The sequence below is a fragment of the Schistocerca nitens genome, chromosome 3 (genome assembly GCF_023898315.1).
Source record: "Schistocerca nitens isolate TAMUIC-IGC-003100 chromosome 3, iqSchNite1.1, whole genome shotgun sequence".
Classification (NCBI taxonomy): Eukaryota; Metazoa; Arthropoda; class Insecta; order Orthoptera; family Acrididae; genus Schistocerca; species Schistocerca nitens.
The window spans coordinates 946,404,200-946,428,756 of NC_064616.1; the positions used below are offsets into that span (position 1 = coordinate 946,404,200).

General features: G+C 37.7%; 1 protein-coding gene across 1 annotated transcript in view; it reads left to right on the top strand.

The window, feature by feature from the left end:
* LOC126249021 (uncharacterized) overlaps positions 1-24,557 on the top strand; it is a 712,654-nt gene that overhangs the window by 593,562 nt on the left and 94,535 nt on the right. Inside the window, exon 62 of the mRNA XM_049950623.1 lies at positions 3,014-3,143. Coding sequence (XP_049806580.1) covers positions 3,014-3,143 — 130 coding nt within the window. The remainder of the gene's footprint in view (positions 1-3,013; positions 3,144-24,557) is intronic.

Consider the following 24,557-nt stretch of genomic DNA (forward strand, 5'->3'; position numbering starts at 1 on the left):
ACTATTCAGTGTGTGGTCTCCTTTCTCCTCGATACAAACAGGCCTTGGAAGGCCCAATGGTACCAACCAAGCACCATGTCATCCTCAACTGATAGGCATCATTGGATGCGAATCTGGAGGGGCATGTGGTCAGCACTACAATTGTTGAGAATAATTAATTTATAACAATGTTTTGGCATTTAAGATTTTAATGCCTGTGCTGAAGTTATGTTTACTACAATTAACATTGTCACTTTTTAAGGTCAGAGCTGCTACATCTCAATCAAATAACTCATCCATTGGCCCATTAGGGTTGAGTGCACCCCACTTTCCAACAGAGCTTGGCAGACCTGAATGGATACCCATTCTAGTGTAAGCCAAAGCCCGACAGTGATCTGATGGGAGCTGGTGTTAGCACTGCAGCAAGGCCACTGGTGGTCTCCTTTACTCCTAAACAATTTACATTCTTTCAGAACTTTGCCACTATATTTACCTCATTTATATTACATACATTGACTAGTCTCCTATACCATAAATCCAGGACTTATATATTTATGTAATGAGAGAATAAAGTTCTGATTTTGATATTGTGTTTCTGTATTAGTTTATGGTGCATCCTTTGTTGAGAATAATTAATTTATAACAATGTTTTGGCATTTAAGATTTTAATGCCTGTGCTGAAGTTATGTTTACTACAATTAACAGTAGTGTTTGTTTGTAGAATATCACATTATTTAATGATAGCTCTCTCTGGTATCAAAAATTTGATTTGTATGGCTAGAGAAATTTCCCTCTGTGTCACAGGATACAAAAACATTGCTCATAAAGCAGTTTATCTACATCCAGAATTCAAAGTGAAATCCTGTGTTCTGACAACAAAATCTTTTTGATGTTCTCTCAGTGGATATAGGCATTGAAACTGGAAGCTATACACACTGAGTAACCATTAACACTACCTTCTATCAAGTTACTGGAATCATATTATCTGTTACTGTACCTTTCTTAAGTGCAAAAATTCATTTATCCTGTTAAAAACTGTCATGCCATTATTCATAAGCTTCATTGATGCAGCCAAGAATCACAAAATGTATCTCTGTGAGAAAAGTTTCTGTCACCGTTAATGCATACAAGAGTAAACTACTACCATAATGAATACTATCTAATATAGAAATATGGCAAAACTTATTTGAAATCTTGGTGTTACTGAGCAGAAAACCAGTTTTGCAAACAACATTTATGGCACTTCTCACATTTTTGAAGGCCTTCATCCATACTTGTCTCTGCATATTTCCCAAAGTATGTACATTCATAAATTGGTCTTATTTCTTCTTTTTTATTCCTTTGTTCTCTGAATTTATGAGTAGCAAAAGATTAAAATTATGAATATACAGTTTATTCAGGAAAGGTTCTTACTGATTCTGTAGTCACATATTATGAAGTTCTTTCTGATCCATCACAAGTAATCTTCATTCCTGATCTATTGGTTTAGTACACAGACAAACCTAGGAGTGCAAACACAACACACAAACAGTTAAAACATGCAAATACACACAACAAGGTTAACGTAATTCATAGTTGAATGGCCTACATGATTTCTGCAGATATCTTATGATAATGCATGTCATGGTGACAGTTAAGGTATTGCACCACAGAAATAAACTAACTGAAAAATCAAGGATGGTGGTTACAGTAAAATTAAAACAACAGAAAGTCTAAAATGGTACTTAAAATATTATATTTTAATAGAGATTTATCTATATTACTAAATGGCAATCCTAGAACCTGGAACTTGGTACTAGTTGCAGGTTTCCAGGGACAAAAAATTTGATTTTGAATATTTTGTATAATTATTGACCAAATTTAAAAATTCAAAATGCTGTCATGATCTACTCATTAAGAGGTATAATCTTATGTTAAACATTTTACACACACACATGTTTTACAAGAGAAGTATCACAGTTAGAAACTGTGTGTTTGTCTCAAAGTAACATAATTGGAAGCACACAAATATCTGGACTTTATTCATCCAGTATTTGAGAACTGGAGCACTTGGTGACATCCAAAAATCATTACACATTATTTCAAACCTTTCCAAAACTCTTTCTCACTGGTGAAAGGAAAAAAGTTTTCCACTTAACACATTTTCTCTTTTCATGCAGTAAAATGGTTGCATTAGGCATGACATTTTAATTTATTGCTTCTTTACCAATAACTCTATTTGCAGCACAATTTGCAGCCAGTAACCACATATACCAATCAATGTACTTACAAAAATATAACAGGTGTATGATAAATAGTTCAGAAGAAATGATGTCATAAATACTTAGATGTGTGAGAAACTACAATTTGCTTAAAATGGTGTTCAGTAAGACTTCAGCTTCAAACATAATATTTTAATTTATCATATCTACACTACTAGTTATATCTGCAACACTCTTTTCACACAGAATCTACATGTGTCACTGAACATACATGTAAAATTATATCATTTTATGACACATAGTTCAGGAGATATGACACCATAAATATTAAGGTGCTTCAAAAACTAGCTTCTGCTTAAAATGAAATAAAAGTTCCTCAGCTGTATTCATCCAGTGTTTCATAATAAGAGCACTTAGTGACTTACAATCAACTTTAAGCATAATTTCAAACATTTCCTAAACTTCTTCTCACTTATACATTTAAAGTCCAATATTTAACGCATCAACTCATTTAGAAAGTAGTCAGTTATTTAAAGCTGTTTTATACATGGGAGTTTGATTCTGTAAACAATTGGGGGTTTACTCATTTCTTGCTGGGAAGAGTTTACTGATAAAGAAAAAAATCAGTTTGGGATTTATATATATAGTAATATAACTGTGGTATTTAAAACTATTCCATTGGATTGGTAGTAACAGATTGTTATCTCATTTTGGAATTTTCGTTGTATTTGTGTCAGTATCATATTGATAAATTAATGTCAATAAAATTATACTTTGAATGTTTCTATAATAAACTGCTGTAATGTCTTTCATTTATGAACTCTATGTTCCAGGAGATTCCAGAGTATAAGAAGTTAAGCGATATGCAAAACTATTTCTCAACATCAAACACTACTTTCTGGACACTCTATTATGAATATAAGTCACTTATTGACCCATCAAACTGGCTGCCTCCATTCAAAGGCAAGTGCTAATATGTAATAAATTTTCCATCAGGTTTGAAAAATAATGAGTACAGAAAGAAGATTGTTTGACACATGTAAAAGAGCCAAATTTCCATAATTTAAAATTAATTAGTTTTCAAGAGAATTAGAAATGAGAGGTAAACCTAATATCTTTCAAATACTACTAATAAACAGTAATCAATGGGGAACTCCACTAATATTCTTAAGGGAATATATTTTAAATATGGTGTAAAAAAAGTATCATCTGGCGTGTATATTATAGTGTTTAGGTGTAGATGTACCAATCAAAGCTACGTCTTTCTCAAGACAATTCTTTTCAGTTTATATGGAAGTTGCCAGTTATGCAGTGGGTGATTAGTTTTTTAAGTACTGGGAGCTACCCAATTATTATTGGAGTCTGTTGGCTCAAGAGAGGTAAGGACATAAGTTAGTGGCATGATAATTTAAGAGATTTAGTTTTTTATGTAAATTGATTATAGTGTAATCAAAACAATGGGAGCCTGTTCAGTACAATGTATATAACTTTATTGGTAAACAGCAATGAACAAGACTGTTAACCATCAGCAGTAGCATCATTTTACATTGCATGGTTCTTATTCAAGCAATATTGATTCTTGTCTCTGTAACATTATGTCCCACAGAAGTACATAAAGACTGACACTATATAACTGGCAACCATGATGCCTTCATTAAGGTCTTGATAAAAAAAAAACTTAACACCTCCCGAACAGGCCATGAAGGCCCAACAGTATTGATTGGCCGCTATGTCATCCTCAGCACATAGGCATCACTGGATGTAGATATGGAGGGGCATGTGGTCAGCACACCACTCTCCCAGCCATATGTCAGTTTTTGACACTGGAGATGCTACTTCTCAATCAAGTAGCTCCTCAGTTTTGCCTCTCAAGGGCGGAGGGCACCCCACTTGACAGTGCATAACTTCGGTGATTTGATGGTAACCGTTGTTACCATGGGAGCAAGGCTGTTGGCAAGGTCTTGACAACTTCCATTTAACAAGTGCAATATGCCTACAAGCAAATTTATACACAATGCTTTTATTTAAAAGCCTGATGTCTCATCACCATGGTAAACACAAAAACTATGTGAATGTGTGCAGCCCACCCATAGTCGATGCATGATCTATAAAATATTTACTTCATTGTATGTGTTTACTACATTGCATATACAGTTTGTTTTACAACTCTCAGTAAGTATGCTGATTCTGTAAATTGAAATTCCCTAGTTGTGCTAATCACAATACAGGATCAGCCAGGAGGAAAGGTACATGTCTTGAAGGTAATAGTATTGGCAGTTCTGAAAAAAAAACTTCATATAGACATATGGTCTATTTTGAATGGTTCCTGTGATAGAACATATTTAATATAACATTGCTAAGTTTTGCTTGAATAATTTTTTGGGTGTTTTTCTTGGATAGATTGAAAATGTTGCCTCCGGTGAAAATGGTTGCAGTGCAATATTAAACTACATTACATTTCATACAAAAAGGCCCTATTCACTTCTTCTCTATGACTAATATTTTATGTGAAGACAGCATGAGAATATTGAAAATCTTTGGTGACACCCCATACACTACTGTGGTACATTGTAAACAATGACAATATTTGAATAATACAGAAAATAAATAACAATGAACATGAAATGTGTTCTGTCTCAGAAATCATTTGGAATTGGGCATTTGCCTGACTGAAGTTTTTTGTTCAGAATAACAAATACAATCACCCCTCGAAGCATGTGCCTTTCCCCCTTATAAAATTATGTCTTTACAGTGTCTAATTTCAAATACAACGCTGGAATAGACAAGGTATACTATATTTAGGGACTGTAGCACATATTTTTGGTAAAATTCGCACCTATGTTTTGCAAAATTCATGTCTATTTTTGTCAAAATTTGCGTCTATACCAAATAAAAAATAAATGATTGATTAGGGGCACAAATTTAAAAGATTTTCATGCTATGTGGATGAAAGCAAGTGAAGATTTAGTTATCTGAAATTTACTGTTAAAAAAGTGCTGATTGTGAACTTTATGACTGGAAACATTGCTTTTTCAAAAACTTCAACAGCTTTTTTCCAAAGTGCCCTCTGTTTTCTTCCTTTGGCTTATTTAAGCTTTCAAAACATTATTGTTCAGTTGAAAAACAGCATCACTTTACCATCAATGAAGTGAATGTGTCTCTGATTTAAGGTGTTTCTGGACTTTATTTGCCTTTTCCCACCCAATTCAGTGATTGCGTAATCTGCAGACTAGTAATTTTGACCTTTCATGGGCATCCACAGCCATGTGTCCCATGCGTGACAACACTACAGATAGAACTACCAATTCACTTAGTGTAGAACTAGGACCAAAAGTAACTATTTTAACATTAGGAAAAGAATTTCAGCACAGTTGTAAAACATGGCAGATTTTGTTTTCCAATCACTATAGCATAGAGTGTGAGCACGATATAGTGGCAGATGGCCATGAGCATACACAAACTAGAATTTTGACTACCAGATGGCTAGGAACTATGCAGTGAAACAAGCCCTAGCTCCCCCTCAAAGGGTAGCAGCCTACAGTTGTGTTTCTGTGAACAGTTCAATACAGCTGCAACAATTTAGCGTCATTTGGCTTGAGAACAGTTTGAATTAGCTCCCCTATCCCACAACAATGATAAGTGTGACTGGAATGCAATGTTGCCAGTGCTGCTACTAATCCTGGCAAGCCAGCCGTGCTCAATGGCAATGGTTTTCCAGTAGGGTGTAGAGGTGAATGATGTCCTCAGTAAGTACTTATGGTGGCATTACATGGGTGATTGATTTACCATCTAGTCTGCTGCCATAGCTGAGTGGTCAGCGTGACGGAATGCCATGCAAAGGGGCCTGGGTTTGGTTCCCGCCTGGGTCAGAGTTTTTCTCGGCTCAGGAACTGGGTGTTGTGTTGCCTTCATCATCATCTCATCACCATCAACATCCAAGATGCTGATGTGGTGTCAACTAAAAAGATTTGCACCAGGCGACTGGTCTACCTAATGGGAGGCCCTAGCCACACGACACTTCATTTACCATCTCCATCCTTGGAAATGAGCTACAGTCACCCAAAGAGGAGGTGATGTTGGTGGTGGTAGTGCTGCTCTTGGTGTGAGAGTACACTCAATGTGCTCCCTGACTGCCAGTGTTGTAATGGTCTGGCCCTTGCCATTAGAGAGGAAGTAACATCTTGATGACGTGGCACTGTAGTATCCCAAGTTGTATCTGCATCATCACCATCAGTGTACCTTCATCTGGATTAATGGCATTATCTGCATATGAGCACACACTGGATATTTCTGATCCTCTGGAAAGAGAAGGCAGAATTCCATCCTTGTTTGGTTCCTGTGTAGAGTCTCAGCCACTGTAGTGTTCCAAGTGGTATCTGCATCATCACCATCTGTGTACCTTCAGATCTGATGACAGAGACATGCATTCATCTGAATTAATGGCATTATTTGCATATGAGCACACACTGGATATTTCTGATCATCTGGAAAGAGAAGGCAGAATTCCATCATTGTTTGGTTCCTGTGTAGAGACTCAGCCAGACTCTTCTCAGTGATAAAGGTCATGTGTAACCTTATGATTTGCATGAGTTGCTCACCTGTTCCATTTGATGATGGATGTTATGGAGATGATAGAATATGGTGAATGTCATCCAATCTGCAAAAGAAGGGAGACATGTCAGCCTCAGATTGTAAACTATCACTTAAAATTTTATGTGGCTGTAGTCCCAGAAACCATGTGTAGGGGCTAAGATTTGGCGCACTAGTGGCTGTTATAGTTCTGGCTGATGTCAGACTCACATCCAGAGCTGGCTGAATATTTTGTTGATGTATCTATTCATTGCCAGGTAGAAGAAATTGTGTGGCCCATTGCATTCTTCAGTGTGCCTCCTACAGGAGAGTTAAACCTGGAGTTGCAGCAATCAGGGCTAACAAACTAGTCTCATTTTCTGGAGAAGGTGTGAGGACCATCATGTTATACTTTTTTAATAAGGGGAGGAGGAAATAATTTTGTAGGTTTGCTTGACATGATTAGAAACTATGGAGCCATCCATCTCATGTAAAGTTGTAAATTCACTATGGGACCTACTGTGCTGTAGCATGTACATTGGGTTGAGAATTTAATGGCAGGTTTGTGACAAATGTTGGAAGCTGATCTTGTTGCAGGCAATATATGTCTGCTGAGGTATCAAAATTCTCATCTTATGCCATGGGAAGATGAGATAAAGTCAGAGCATTAGAATGTCATTTGAAGGCTTAAAATTTAAATCTATAGCTGTAGTTAATAGCATCACTCAATGCTGTAATTGTGCCATGGCCTTGGAAATTTGGTGTTGAAGCCTAAGTGTGTGTGTGTGTGTGTGTGTGTGTGTGTGTGTGTGTGTGTGCATATTTGGTGTTGTATTTGACACATCATCTATTATGCATAACAGTTCAAAGAAAAATAAATAAGTAAATAAATAAATAAAATATGGATACCAGATGTGAAGGTGAATGCTTTTTTCTCTGTTTGTGGAAAGTTCTTGGACTAGCTCTTTTTAGCTTAAAATTGTGTTTTATAAGTACTCACAAAAGAATGTTTTTATCTCTTCAGGACACACTCTGATGACAGTGTTTCAAGTTCATGATCATCATTATCACCAGCGATTTGACTTCCACTGTTGTATAAAGTCGTACAAGGTTTTCCATAAATTGCAGCTTTCAGCAATAGATGCCAAAAATCCTCCTAAATGTTTTCAAATGTCATACACCAATGTTCTCATAAGTCATCATATTAATCTTCCCTTATCTCTAGGAATCCAGCAAAAAAAAAATTTGTGTTCTACCTTACATTTACTTTCTGGGCCACCTATCTCCCTCAACTCCATTCTGTTTTCATTATCATTATAACTACAGCTTTCACTCCAGTTTATTCTGTGATAATTTTCTTTATTTTGCTGTCTTTCCAAGTTGTTATTAATATACATCCCTCATCCCCATTGCTCTCTGAGGAAACCACAGTTTTTGAATTGTTTTTGCAATGAAAGTCTTTGTCTTACAGGCATAATGCAAAAATGATAGTACATACTTATTGTAAACTATCCATCACAGACATAATGACAGTTTAGTTTTGATAGCACTATTCAGTACAACAAGTCATCGCAGACCATTTTACTCTTCTGTTAATTTATTTATTTCCCCATCAATTCATTGTGTTCAACTATCTGCATACAATAGCTCATCATCTGGTTTTATATGACTTCATTGTTAATTTATAATATTTTGTTGCTGGCATGTTAATTATAGATTCTTTTAGTTTTATTATAATTAATTGTTAGGTCACCAGTTTCTTTTTTATGAAGTGCTGGGCTGGGTCAGGTGTCAGAGGATTTAGGATTAATTTCTAAAGATAAAGTGAAGAAGTTACCATGGTTATAGTGGGTGGGCTAGGCAGTAGTATTAACAGTACAAAATAGTGTGTGACCTGGTAAAGATAATATTAAAATCAAGACATTCTAGTGTTAAATTTGTACATGTTCTCATACATCGTGGCCAGTCTCATATGATGAGGAAGTCAGTCATGAGATATAAAATACCATTGGTTACAGTTGTCAGCTTTCCAGCTTTTGGAGAAGAGATGAAAGGAAGGTACCAAGTTTCAACAGAGGTTGTTATTGAAACTAATTTTCATTTTTAAAAATAAACCAAACAACACAGTTTTATCATACTTGTCAAACTATATCTATAAGCATGTAAATCCATGTAGATATGACATGTTTTTTTTTTCTTTCTTATTTGAACTGTAACACCATGGCATACTGTATGCAATATCCTTGCAAAAGTGATCCATGGATGAATAAAACACTGCTGTTACTGCTAGCACAACTAAAAACAGCTGTGAATTGAAAACTTTTGACAATCACTAGACATTTTATTTCCACATAATTATATCCCAGTCAGTATGAATTGCAAAGCTTCCCTTGTTGCATTAGAATTTTCAGGGACTGGGGAGTAAAATTAATGGATTGCTTCTTTGTATTGATGAATTAAAACTATCAAATCTAGCTGATATTTTCCACCCCTCTAAACATTGTGTGATCATTGGTGTAGATGTGTTAAGTGTCACAGGATTTAGGTTAGCACCTCACTTTCATAGAGGAGGAAAGTAGAGTTGCCACATTCATCAGGAATTCATCAGAAAGCTAAATAGTTTTTACTTTCTTTTATGTATCCGTTGGCAACTACATACCCCTACTATTGAGTGAGTTATTACTTGTTATTTATATTAAAAAAACAATTGACAGAGGCCTTTCAGGCCATGACAAACCACTGAGTGAGATCACAGGTATTTTGTTCGTCCACTAAAAGAACTTATTTAAGAGAAAATAGTGTCCGATTTTAATTTTCTTTGTTTTGTACCCTTGCTGTAGGGTCCAATCTTATCACACAACTGACTATTAGCATCACAACAGAGCTTTTTCTTGAAAAAACTTGTTCTTTAGGCAAAGTCCCGAGAATCACTACATAACCCGAAATTTTGAGTGACATAAACACAAAAAATTCCATTCAAGTTTTCTTGATAGTGCAAAATTCATTTAACAAAGACAGCTACTAGTTTCATTAGTGTCTATTGTTCCAATAAAAGTGTAGTTAAATATTGCTAAATCATATTTAACTAATGCATTTCGTATTGTTTACTAGTTAAATAGATGCTATCTAGGCCTAAATTTTCTGAGTTATAAATGTTTAAAAACCTGACCAAACATGCCTGATAACATAAATTCTCTAAAAGCAAAGTAATTGCAAATTCATACTTCTGTCATTGTATCTTTAAATCAGTACAAAAACAACAACCACTGCACATAAGGCCTTTGTGTTGTTTTTTGTTTACACACTGCCAATTTAACATCCTTGACAAATTTAAAACATTCTTTAAACTTAATTATTCTTTAGAAACTGATCATGAGTGAGAAATGTGGGAGCTGTTATAGGGTAGTGATTAGAGGGATTTGTTGCCAATCTTGTAGGAAATATTTTCACTAGGGGGGATGCAGTGGGGAGAATGTTGGGAGAACAGAAGAGGATTTCTCCTGGAACTGAAGAGTATGAAGTAGGAACATTTTGATAGGGGAACAGGAAAGGAAAATCTGCACCTTTCAGGCACAGTTGGAGGAAGCAAGGAAGGAACTCATAAGGATCAAGAGAGGGGGGGGGGGGGGGGGGGAGGTTGGTTGGGAACTGGCAGCTGGTAGGAGTGTAGAAAGAAAGAGAGTGTGATCTGACAGTTTTATCATCAACATCAAAAACAGGTATCTACCATTGCCAGAGTTAAATGGAGAAGAGCCTCAGGTAAAATGAGGAGCAGGAAATGTGCAGCACACTTCAACTGAGGCCAAGAAGCCTAGGAACGTACAAAGTGTTAGGAACAAGGAAGTGCTGCTGCTAGGTAGTAGCCATGGGAGAGGTGTAGGCCCTCAGTTACAGGAAAGATTAGGGGCAGTGTACCAGGCCACCAGTATCTTCAAGCAAAATGCAGGGCTAAGTCATGTGATAGAGGACCTAGGATCTTTATGTAAGGACTTTACAAAAGAGGACCATATAGTGATAGTGGGTGGGGCGGGAAACAGTTTGGACAGGGATGGGGCATATGACATAGGTGGTGACCCGTACAAGATAGCTTCCCTGACTCTTGGCACCAACGTACACTTTGTTGAGCTGTTCCGGCATCATGATCGACCACACCTTGATGGAGCTGTGAGGTGAATCAATGTGGGGTTAGGGATGGCTCTGAGAACAGCCAACTTTGCTTATGTTTCTCTGGTGCTTGTCGGGACTATCAACAGATGGGGTTTCACTAGCCATGGCCTACACCTAAACAGGACTGGGAAGGGAAGATTGGTACAGCTGATTCATGAAAGTATAGGGGGTGGATCTCGGGCCACACGTAGTCAAATACCTGTTGTCATAAGTAGGAGAAGTAGGTCTTTTTTAGGATAAATCCAGAGAACAGGTATCCACTGCCTAAAGAGTATCTCCAGCAGTTTAAAAAATACTGAAAAAAAAACACTCACAAAACAGATTTTAACACTTCAAGTAACACATATACCAGATGTCACAAAGAAAAACAAACCATTGGAAAGAGTAACGTGGGGTATTTCACAGGCTTAACAATCCTCCATCAAAACACGCAATCAATAAAAAATGAAATACAACTGTTAGAAGTTGAGCTCAAATCTTTGAACTGCACAGTAGTTTGTATTACTGAGCACTAATGTAGAGACACAGAAATCCAACATGTAGTATTATAATTGTATGAAAAAGCAAACTCTTACTGCAGAACTACTTCAAGCGGTGCTGGATCATGCATTTATATCAGAAAAGGAACACAGTTCAAATCAAGACATGACCTCAGTACCGTAAGTGAAGACAAATACTTTGAAATGTCAGCTATTGAATTAACAGGGCTTTACATCACCAAGAAATTAATCATTTTGTACATGTATCGATCTCCCAGTGGTAGTGTGGACACTTTTTTTGATAAATTAACAGAAGTTGCAGATAAAGTCTCAAGTATAAAGGTCAACATAATTCTTTGTGGGGACATTAACATCAACACTAATATCATAAATGAATCCAGCAATACCTTCATAAATATCCTTCTAAATTTTGGCATGTCCCTATCGGTCAATAGTGCAACAAGGGTTACTAAAATGACTGCATCAGTAATTGACCATGCGGCCACAGATATGGACAGGGAAAAATGTGATGTAGCTGTAAAGATCTCGGACTATCAGACCATCTCTGTCAAATAACAACAGTAAAATCAGGCATCGAATCATTCCCTAAACTACAAACCTACAAACAACATCGATCAGAAATCAAAATAAAAGATTTTTCAAAACAGCTAGAGAAACAAAGTTGGGATGAAGTGTATAAGGAAACCAATGTGATAATGAAATTCTTTAAATTTTCCACATTGTTTAAATTGAACTTTGAAAAGGCATTTCCAAAGGTATGCATGTCTGTATCAACATCTCACAAAAACAGATGGATAACAGTAGGTATTAAGAAGTCCTCCCAAACACTTAAACACCTCAGTTCCATGAAAAAGATTCACAATTATCCAGAATTCTTAAATTTCTATCACAGGTACAAAAAGATCTGTAGGAAGGTGCTGATTGCTACAGAAAAAGTCATTTAATGACAAAATAATATATAATGCAGAGAATAAAAGCAAAGCAGTCTGGGATGTTATAAAAAAGGAAATGGGGAGAGGCAAACAATCGAAGAATAACATACTGCTAAGGGACGGGGATAAGGTAATAAATGATCCACAACATTTAACAAACTATGTAAATGAGCATTTCTCAAGTATTGCAGAGAAGTTACAGCAAAAATTCCCCAAAACAAATATAACACCTGTAAACAATATTGCACTAAATACAATGTTGCAACTTCCACCCACAGAGAATGAAGTCAATAAAACTGTTCAAACACTAAAAAATAAAAAGTCTGTAGGCTTAGAAGAAGTGCCAATGTTTGTAATGAAATGGTGCATAGGGATTATACAAGACCCCTTAACAAATATAATAAATGAATCCTTCACATCAGGGACATTTCCATAGCAGTTAAAACAGGCAACAGTTGTACCTTTGCTTACGAAAGGTAATGCAGGAGACATAGAAAATTACTGGCCCATTTCCTTACTGTCAGCATTCTCAAAAATAATAGAAGAAATTATGAAAGACAGATTAATAAATTACCTGAATAAATACAATCTTTTAAGTGAATCACAGTTTGTTTTCCAAAGTGGCAAAAATACGGATTCAGCCATAGTAGAATTCACAAAAGATGTACTTGATGCTCTTGATAAAGATGAGTATGTCACAGGCATATTTTTTGGATCTTTCTAAGGCGTTTGATACAGTCGACCACAAGATTCTATTAGATAAAGTAGAAGCATTACAAATTAGAGGGGTAGCTAATGACTGGTTTCGATCATACCTAACAGATAGTGTACAAAGAGTAGAGATAACATATACTTCAAATATATCTAAACATTTAGTAAAACACTTATCAGAATCAAAATACATTAATATAGGGGTTCCGCAAGGTAGCGTGTTAGGACCTATACTGTTCCTGATATACATCAATGACTTTCCCAGTAGTGTTACTCATAGTGAAAAAATTCTCTTCGCTGATGACAGGAATATTATAGTCATTGAGAAAACCAGAGAACTCCTTGCTGAGAAAGCAAATGAAACTCTCAAGGAGGTTAATGATTAGTCAATAAGCAATAAAGTGATATTGAACTAAAAGAAAACTAATGCCATGAATTTCAGTTTGAAGAGGAAAAATGGCAATGTTTAATTAAATGTAGATGGTACCTCTATAGACTGTGTAACAAATGCAAAATTTCTAGCAATGAATATTGATTCTCAGCTGAAGTGGTGTGAACACACAAAGGTACTTGCAAACAGAATGTTATGCCCTTAGAATCCTATTATCAGTGTGCAACATGCACTGACTTTTAGTTACATACTATTCATATGTACACTCAATTCTTAGGTATGGAATTCTTTTTTGGGGAACAAACATACAAAATATGAACACATTTTCAAACTCTAGAAAAGAGCCATAAGAATAATAACCAAAAATACTAGTCGAGCTCATTGTGAAGAGCTGTTCAAAACATTGGAGATTTTAACTGCTCCATGTGAATACATTTACCAGTCAGTTGTACACATCAAAAATAACATTGGTAATTACTGCACAAACAGCTCTGTACATGACCATGCAACAAGAGATAGACTCAACTTACATTTACCAAGAAAAAATTAAACATAAACTCAAAACAGCATTTTCTACCAAGGAATAAAACTATACAATAAATTACCAAAAGAGATTAAAGAAATTGCAAAAATACACTTATTTGAAAAGGCAGCTAAAAGTACCTGTTGTGCAATGCATTTTATACATTGAAGGATTACTTAGATAAAACAGAGTAGGGGTTTGATAAAAAAATGTTATACAAATAAATAACAATAATAATGATTATGAAACATCCAACATTCCATATAACACCTTCACTTTATGTTTTTTTTTCCCTTGTTCTTTCCTTTCTATCAGTACTTACCCCCAAGCTATGCACAGCACAATACTAACACCTGTTCCCCTTTCTGAGGTCACATCTCTCTCATTATGGAGGGATGCTGACTTAGTTTTTCAGAATAGCAAATGCGAATTTGCGGTACAGAAAATGGTCCAGAGACCACCAATGTGTGTTTGTGTGTGTGTGTGTGTGTGTGTGTGTGTGTAGTGAGTGATGTGTTATGAAACAATGTGTGTATAGTGTGTGCAGTGGCTGATAGTGAGATATGAGTGAGCGGTATGGCATTACATTATTTAATAAGTTATTTGTACAAAAACAATTGTATTCCATGAGTAAATCTAATGATTGTCTCTAACTATAAGTCTGTAAATATATGTATATACAAATTAGCTTATTTTAAATTGATCTAAACTTGTAAATACTTTGACATGTCCTATATCCTTGTAAAAAGAGATCTACAGATGAATAAAGCTACTATTACTACTACTACTCACAAAGAACTGAGCTTAATTGTGGAATGTGATTTTGCTGAATAATGCCAAATTTGCTCCTGTGAATGTATACGCGTTATGCAGGTCTTGGAGTCACTCACGTCCATCTAGAAAGTATTTACTGAGGTTAACAAAGGTGATGATGGCCTGATGTACTCAACAATGCCCTTTAGCTACACTGTCACACTGTCTAAAGGATCATCCTAAGAAATATCAAATTAAGATCAGCCTGAAGATGCCTAAATAAGGTGAAACACATAGTTGATAAATAAAAAAAATAAAATTGCAACCAAGACTTTTTTCAACTAATACAAGTTGCCAGTCTTTGCCCCACTTTGAAATCTTATGAAGAGCTCACTGAATATTTATGCAGCTTCTTTCAGACAGTACTTAATTACTGATAATTGCATCATCTGCAAAATTCTGAGGTCACCCCCTTGCTGAGTGATGAAGAAATAAAGAAAGTACTACTGATTAGGGACATCCCTGAGATTAAAGCTACTGCTATGAAACCTTCTGAGTCATTCAGATAGATTAGGGAGATGTCAACAGTATTCTCCAAGTATGCATCCATTCCTCAAAACACTTTTGTGCAGTATTGTATTGTATTTTTATTGTTTCTTGTCAGAGTGGGTGATGTGATGGTAGATAATGGGGAGTGCTGTGAAAGTCACATTTTAATAGGTACTGTAGATGATGGGAGTGTTGTGAAAGTTTCATTTAATAGGTGTTGTACACTGGTCATAAAATGGGTGTTAATATGGAAGAGAATACATACTAAATCTCTCAGAAAATTCATGTATTTAAAAAAAAAATATGTTTAAACATTGCTTTACAAAATGGCTAATAATAGGAGAGGAAAAGGATACTAAATAATTAAGAAAACAAACAACTAATAGATATTTACAAAAGAATATCCACATACAAATAACAAGGTGTATTTGAACTCTACAGGCAGTGTCATTACCACATTATATGAGTAGATTGCAGGCTTTTAGATCTGCAACAATAAAATTCATACTCATTTGTCCATTTACATGCACTCATATGTAAACACAGGTGGATAAAATTACTTAAACACTTGCCTCATGTTTCCAGACATGCTGCTGGTTATTGCAGCAGGTCAGATCGTAAGAATTCCTGTATGCTGCAAAAGCAGTGCTTCATTATTAGTGACCTTAGATTTAGATTAAAATCCTTTCTGTGGCATATTGCAGCAAGTCTATTTCAGGAGGAGGTCGAGCAGATACTACACACACATATTATTAGTAATTTATCACAATCTGAACCTGAAAAATACTTAACGATGCAAAGAAGTAGTATCCACACAGAAACTAATGCTGTCACTGATGCTTATAACATTTAGCACTTCATTACAGACTAATGGATTCTCATCAGAGTCCAATTGCCTTTCACATGGCATAAATTTCTGTATAACTATTGTCGTCACACACAGCCAGATCTGTATTGTGACAATACTATTGTCATAAGTGAGGATTACAGTTGGTCACTAGTTACATAGAGAATGGGCTAAATGACACTGTACTCAGACATAAGTAACTTTATGGCTGTGACAGCATAAGGAAACATTTGGTGGCATGCCTACCCTGATGTGTGTGATTTGTTACTGCGTATTTCAGTGACTCTTTGCTTGTGGTGCCATCTTGACATACCAACTTTGGCATGACACCTCCTTCTGTGGCCAACACCATATTCCTGTCCCCAAAATGTCCACAACATTGTCATGTAGTGCTGTGTCAGATGATGATGGTGAGGGGAGGTGGGAGGCCTGAATGTAAATGTAGATCAGGAGACAGGAAGTGTAAAGATGGCCAGTGGCAGCTCCCTGTCCACAATGAGTATAAATTTTGCAAGTAACTGGGAACATCAGGCAAATAACTGGTGACAGGGACATAGACATCCATTGGAACCAGTTCTGGCAGCTGGACTGGTGGTGTCAAAGTCCATTGGCACCATACTGGATGGTGCCATCCAGGACTGGCAGAGATAAGGAGATGATTGCTGTTGCAGGTCCCAGTGGCGTGCTGGATCTGTGGACAAAAATTCTGTGGCAGAATCATTGACATAAAAGTGCCAGAACTTGTTCGAGTGATGCCAATGCAGCCCGAAATACACTTTAATGATGTAAGGAGAACAACCTAACACTCATGTGATGACACTGTGCTCCCAGTGCTGTTTCTTCCTGAAAACTTCAAAGAAAACTTCATTCTGTGGCTGAAACTTTGTCTGACCCAGTGGCACGAGTAGTTTCTGTGGTGGCCACAGAAGATGCAACAGGGTACAGTAATGACAGCAGTGTAATAATTCTGCCGGTGACTTCCTGTCAGATGGCAAGGAGCAGCTGGAGTAAAGGAAAATCATTAAGGCATGCTCCCATGTGTAGGAGAAATGGAGTTTCTCCATGTGGCACCTGAATATTTAAACAAACCATTTAACTTCAGCATTAGACAGAGGGTGAAAAGGTGCCGTACTGACATGGTGTATACCATTGATGGCACAAAACTGTTGAAAACTGGCCGACATAAATTGCTGCCCATTGTCCAAGACAAGGGCCTCAGGAAGACCTTTGAGACAAAAAAATAGAAGACAAAGCCAATACCACACTAGCAGTTGTGTTGGATGTCACAGGGACTACAAAGGAAAATTTACTGTATGCATCTATCACCAAGAGCCAGTGCATATTCCAGAATGGACCTGTGAAATCAGTAACGATGTATTTCAAAGCTCTAGATAGACATGGCCGTTCAGGAAAACATTGTGACTGAATGGATTTGTGCTCTGTACACACATCGCAATGAGAGGTCATTTTCTGAATCTGGATGTCCATGCTCTGGCAAGTAAAATGATTGGAGGTGAGTTGCTTTGTGCAGAGTACACCCCAATGACCTCGGTGCAATAAGAACAAAAGCTCCCACTGGAGGCTCATACATCGTCAATCTCTGTATGCAACAGAAGAACACCTGACCACAAAGATAGCGCATGATGATGCGAAAAGTACTGATGCATCACTTGGTGAGGAATTTCTCTCATACTGCACAGCCATCCATGGCAGACAAATTGCAAAACAACCTGAAAAACTGGTCAGAACCAGTTGCTACTACAATATGGTGAGAGTCAAGAACAAATTTTTGAAGAAGTTCAAAATCTTGAATGCCAGTTTGATAACATAATTCCTCATATGAATCATATGCTGTGTCTGGTAACCAAGACAATAAGTCAGTGTTCGTATGTTGTGCTTTTCAACAATTTGTATTGATAAGTAAACAATAACAGAGCCCAACTTTGATATTTTTGCACTGTCCATGGAAGGACAGGCTAGAAAGGATTGAACAATACTATTAAAGACTGTTGATCTCTAATCAAATAGAAGTTCCAACCATAAAAGTATTGGTGGAACTTTTTCAAGTTGACTGTAATTGCACTTCACTTCGTAGAGAGTCTTTGATGCAGAAGCTGTGGGTTGATTTGATGAACCAGTTCCATGGGAGAGCACAGCTCCAATCCCATAAGAAGATGCAGCCACAGATAACACAACAGGCTTAGCTGGAGCAAAATGAATCAGATAATGACTACTTAACAATGCATCCTGTAATTACTGAAATGCATCCTGATTCTTTGAACCACAGAACAATTGAAAGGTGTGAGAAATGAACTGGAACCCATTATGAGAAACTAATGTACAGGACAATGCCTCAATAAAAAAAAATCCTCAAAAGTGTATAAATTGTGACCACAACCAATATCAACACACACCAAAGAATCTAAGGAAACCAGGAAAATGCATCCACAACTAATAGCCAATAGGAATTCAAAAAGGGACCCCCAAAGTCTAAATGATTGCATTCCAGTGGCTGGCGGGGAGTGGGCCAGGGGGAGAGAGATGCCCTGTGAGCTGCCTGTTGTTAGGCACACTGCTCACTAGTTGCAGCAGAATGGATTCTTTTCCCATCAATAATTGGCCAAAAGACATGTCTCTTAGCTAACAGTTTAGTGTTAGAATCTTCCCAATGGCCCTGGTGGAGAAGGTGTAGAACCTCGTGTTGTAACATGGTAGGAATGACTATGCTGAGAGGTCTTCTGTGGACAACAGCAAAACATGATAAAAAACAGAGAGGTGGAACCATAAGCAAAATAGTTGCACAGGGTGGTTTATCTGGCCAGCCCTGTTGAACAAACTGAACCACCTGGTCGAGGACCGGGTCAGTTGCAATGGCAGCTGCTGTGTGTGAGCTTGTAATTGTTAAACCCTCGACTGCAGCCTGTGTTTCAGTATCGAGATGGAATCAAAGCGATTCCTCATGATCAAAGTCAGGATCAGGACCCACAGGATGATGAGAAAGGCATCCTCATTGGCATATTTAGCATAGTTCAAAAATGGATTTCATAATGATAGCGAGACGAAAACAGCACCCAGCATTGTAGGCAGCAAGCTGCATTGTCACGCAAGGCAGTGTAAGGGTTAAACAAGGAAACCGAGGGTTTATATTTAGTAATAAGGTGAAACTTGGAACCATAAAAAATGTTTTTGTAGAGCATTTACTATGGCAAGAGCCTCTTTTTACATCTCAAAGTAACACTGCTGGGCTGGTGTGAGAGATTTAGAGTTGAAAGCAAGAGGTCATTCAGAGCCATTGGCATATCAGTGCATTAGGTCTGCACTGACCCCATACTTTGAGCTGTCAGTCATCAAAAGTAAGTGCTGTACAAGAGAGAACATCGTTAAACACTTGCCAAGAGTAGTTCAGATTTCAACAACTGAGAAGCATGTTCACAATCTAGGTTCCAGTAAAAAGGTACATTCTTCCATAACAAGGCATGCAATGGCAAGCCAGTGTGACAGCCCCAAGCAAGAATTTATGATCGTAGTCTATCTTCCCTAGGAAGGGCTGAAGCTCCTTCGACGAGGGGCAAGGAATACTCGTAACAGTGAAGATGTGATCTTTCAGAGGGTGAACCCCATTCCACAAGACCTCAAACCCCAAACAATCAACAGAAAGTTGACAAAATTGCAAAGGTAACACCATAAGAGTGCAGACTGTGAGACAGAAAATAAAGTTCACAAATTTTTCAACAATATCATCAAGATAATTAATGCTACCCAGGACAGTCATAGTCAATTCGTTTAAAAGTAATTGGAAAATAGCAGGGGCACTAGTCACACTAAAAGGAAGGTGCAAATATTGATAGAGACCAAAAGGATTATTCAAAACCAAAACTCATTGATACTTTTCATCCATGGGACCTGCAGATACACTTCAGACAAATCGGTTGAGAAAAATATATTTAACACCTTTTACGTACAGTTCTGTCAAGGGGGGACTGTCGAGAGGAGCAGACATTCTATGGTGCTTGCTGACTATCATATTGACATGTTAGGGACCTCTCTCCTTTGGAGAGAGTGGGTAAATGCAAAACTGTCATGTTTCTTAGTGCTTTGGAGGAAAGCTGTGATGTTACATTTTGACAGATTTGCATCCACTGGATCCTCCAGTAACTCAGTCAACTGCTACTAGTGATGAAGCTATTAGAACAGCTCCAGAACCCCCACCAGAGTCACCTCAGGTGGCGCCAACTACTAGTGGTGATCTCATCAGCTTACTGAAGGAATTCAGACACTGTTTGTGGGGCTAAACCTGAGTACCCTGGTGCAAAAAGCTGCAGAGACACTGACAAAAGTTCATGTAGAGGCCGATAGATTTTCAATGATCATGGTAATAGTAGAAGCCATGATGTTGCTATTTGACAATGGACCTTAATAGAAAAAGATTTTTCTGAATCTTAAATTGGAATGCTCATGGCATCACTGACAAAACCTTTCAGCTACAGTCCTTTCTTGACTGGCACATCATAGATGTTACCTGCATCATGGAGATGCTTCTATTGCTGACTGATCGATTTAAGATGCGCAGTTACTCGGTCCACAGGGTCAATTGACAAGACCACCCAGGGGGAGGAGTTTCGGCAATTGTGAGGCGGACGATTTGCCACTGAGCAATTCACATACCAAATTTGGTCATGATTGAGGTGGCCGAGATAGAACAAAAAATAGGTAACCAGATGATAAAGATAATTTCGATCTACAAACCTCTGTGACCAAATGTCAACACTAGGGACCATTTGGAATACTGATCAGGTTGTATCCTTACCCAAACCCAATAAAAATACACAGCACAGGAGTGGTATTTCTCGACATTGAGAAAGTGTTCAACAATGTCTGACATGATGGCTTAATATACAAATTACTCCAGTTATACATTCCAGGACACATAATACACATGATAGACTCATTCTTGATGGGGAGGCAATACTCTGTTAGGTGTGGCAAACATGTTAGTACTATCAGGGATGCTGTAGTTGAGGTCCTGCAGGGGTCAGTTTTGAGTGCCATACTAAAACTGTTACGCAATGAACCAGTGCTATACGCTGATGACATAGTGGTGGACAAAAGTAATAGCAACCTCAACTTCATCATCAGGAAACTACAAGAACACCTGGATGAAATAGTCAACTGGTGAAAAATATGGAAAATTAAAATAAATCTAGGCAAAATGGTTGCAATCATGTTCGCCAGAAAACTAACTGCCCCAAACAGACAGATTTCGGTAGCAGGCAGAAATATTGAGTCAATCAAATCAGCAATCTACCTAGGTGTACAATGAGACAAAAGCTAACAGTCACCAAACAGGTAAAAAGGGCACGTAGGAGAGGCTGTGCTGTATTTAATCAACTATATCCACTCCTCAAGGGTGTGGGGCTGACAATAGAAACAAAGTTATGACTGTACAGAGCTATCATCCTCCCTACTGTACTTCATGGATCTGAAGTTTGGTCAAGGACAGCAGACATCCATTTGCACAAACTTCAAACACTACATAATAGAATCCTCCATACCATTACCTAATGCAGATAGATATATGCCCAATGCACACATCAAAAAACTGTTAGGTGAACTGTCTGTCCTTACATACATAACAGGAAAGCCAGTAACTATACATGAGAAAACTTAAACGTTGCCCCACCAACTAATCCACCAGCTAGGCACACTATACCCTGTTGCTTCACATAACAGACCAATAGCCACAATTACCAGACAATTTAGGGAATAACAGATAGAGACATACAGTCATGCATGCAAACAGTCACTTAGATGAATAAACAAAAGCTATCTTCAGACATTATATATTCATGCTAGAAGTCAGATGGGTGAAGCCCTGTTCTATTTCAATGGAACAAACATATAGATGAAGCAGCAGCAGGAACCAATTTTGTGTCATAATAGGAACAGAAATAGTTCCTGTCCAGTTTACTGACATTTTTCTTTGTAAAATATAGTTGATCTAGTATGAATTGGCATGGGCAGCATAATATATTCAGTTTCTTAAACAATGGTTTACACACACACACACACACACACACACACACACAGCCGGCCGCGGTGGTCTAGCGGTTCTGGCGCTGCAGTCCGGAACCGCGGGACTGCTGCGGTCGCAGGTTCGAATCCTGCCTCGGGCATGGGTGTGTGTGATGTCCTTAGGTTAGTTAGGTTTAAGTAGTTCTAAGTTCTAGGGGACTTATGACCTAAGATGTTGAGTCCCATAGTGCTCAGAGCCATTTGAACCATTTGAACACACACACACACACACACACACACACACACACACACACACACTGTTTGGCTAGTATTGTTCTGACTGCTTTCTTTTGTAATTCCATAAATGAGTACTGAATGAATGAGAGCATAGTACATTAATTTCAAGGTACAAATATTTACCACATTTCTTATTTATCTGACCAAAAAACACACTGTACTCAGTTTGGTGCTGGTTATGTCAGTGTGGCATTTCCACATGAGTTTCTCAGTGATAGATATCATAGGAAATTGCTTTCATTGACAAATTCAAAATGGATATCATTTAGTGATACAGTGGGGACCAGTAGAGTTTTACTTTGGACCAGTTGAGTTTTATTCTGAGGCCAGGTGTTTTATCTGCATTAAGATGCAGATGTGGAAATTCCTGTATTGCATCAGCTGTTGTTTTCTTTCCCTGGAAACCAAACTGAGCAGGGGATAAAATTTTCCAGTTCCTCAGGAATGTATTTAGTCTGATGTACTCAGATGCACCACTTGAAAAGTGGAGCAACTTGAAGACTTGGTCACATGTCAATGTAACTTCTTAAATGTTCATAACATTGGTTGATATGTAAATGATGAGATTCACAATTCTCTGTGACAGGTAGAACAGCCACCAGAGTGCATTAGTATTGTTCATGTTCAGTGCTGTTACCAGCCCAGGTAGAGTATATAAGGTGTTCAAACAGCATCAGATGTTGAGTGATCACTTTGAAGGACACAGAAATGGTGCATACTAACATCAAACAATGGAATCAGTGAACTACAGAGTTTGAAACGGGCCTTATTGTTGGTCTCCATTTGGCCAGCTGATTGAATCCTGCAGTATCCAGATTTGTGGCACATTTGGATGTAACAGTGATAAAATATTGGACTGTGTGGGAACAGTAGGGCAACTTTCATCAAGTTTCTAGTTGATCGTGTCTGACCACCAAAGGGTAGGATTGTCATACTGTGTACCAAGCACACATAACCCTTCACACCTGGGCCTGCCATCCAAGAACAAATAATTGACTCCCAGCAACATTGTGTGTCATCCCACACCTTTGTTTGGAGAATAGTAGCAACTGAATAAGAAATTACCATCCCATATGTAGGCTGCTAATAACACCACAACACAAATGGGTGCATTTGGCAAGGTTCCATGACTGGGAATCATGGACTGTGGTGAACACCATTGCGTTATGTTCAGTGATGAATTGCAGTGCTGCACTATCCTGAATGACCGTCGTTGGTAAATATGATGGTGACCTGTAGAGAGATCCCATTCTTCTAATGGGAGAAGCACCCAAGCACAGAGGTGATATTACTGGTGTAATGGTGCAGGGAGCCATCAGGTATGACTTCATGTCATGTCTGGTAGTGATTGAGGGAACTCTTACAGCACAAAGGTACATCGTGGACATCCTGCATCCTTACGTGTTACCTCTGATATGACGATATTGTAGCACCATTTTCTAACAGGACAATGGTTGTCCACACATGGCATGCTTCTCTATGAACTGTGTGCACTGAAGCTGAGGTGGTCCTGTGGCCAGCTAGAAACCCAGATTTGTACTGGTAGAATGTGTGGGATCAGCTCAGATGTCAGTTCTGTCCCAGTGCCAATATCCAGTGTATCAAGGACAATTTACAAGAATTGTGGACCAGTTTGCCTCAGAAGAGGATACAACAGCTTCATTATACCATTCCCAACCAAATCAGTGGATGCACCCATGCCAGAGAGGGTGTAACATCATACTGGTACCTGGGCTCATACTGCCAAATTCTTTGTAACTTTGCCTCAGTATTGTTATCACTGAGATAACATCACATGCCATCTGATCCTGTAAAATTCCATTTCATTTCCTCCTCTCCTCTTGGGTGCAGTATAACTTTTGCAATCTTGTGTTTCATTCAGAAATGGGGAATTTATAATGTGAGGTAATGTTTCATTAATAAGTTTGTGTTTCATTCAGGAATGGGGAATTTATAATGTGTGGTAATGGTTCATTAATAAGTTTGCTGCTTTTGTGGAGGAGGAAGCATAGGATTATATTTGGCCCTGCAAATGACTTTCTCTGTTTTGATTTTTCCTTGAGAAATTATGTGATAAGGCAGCTCTTTGGCACCCTTTCCTCCTTATCTGTACATATCTAGATATT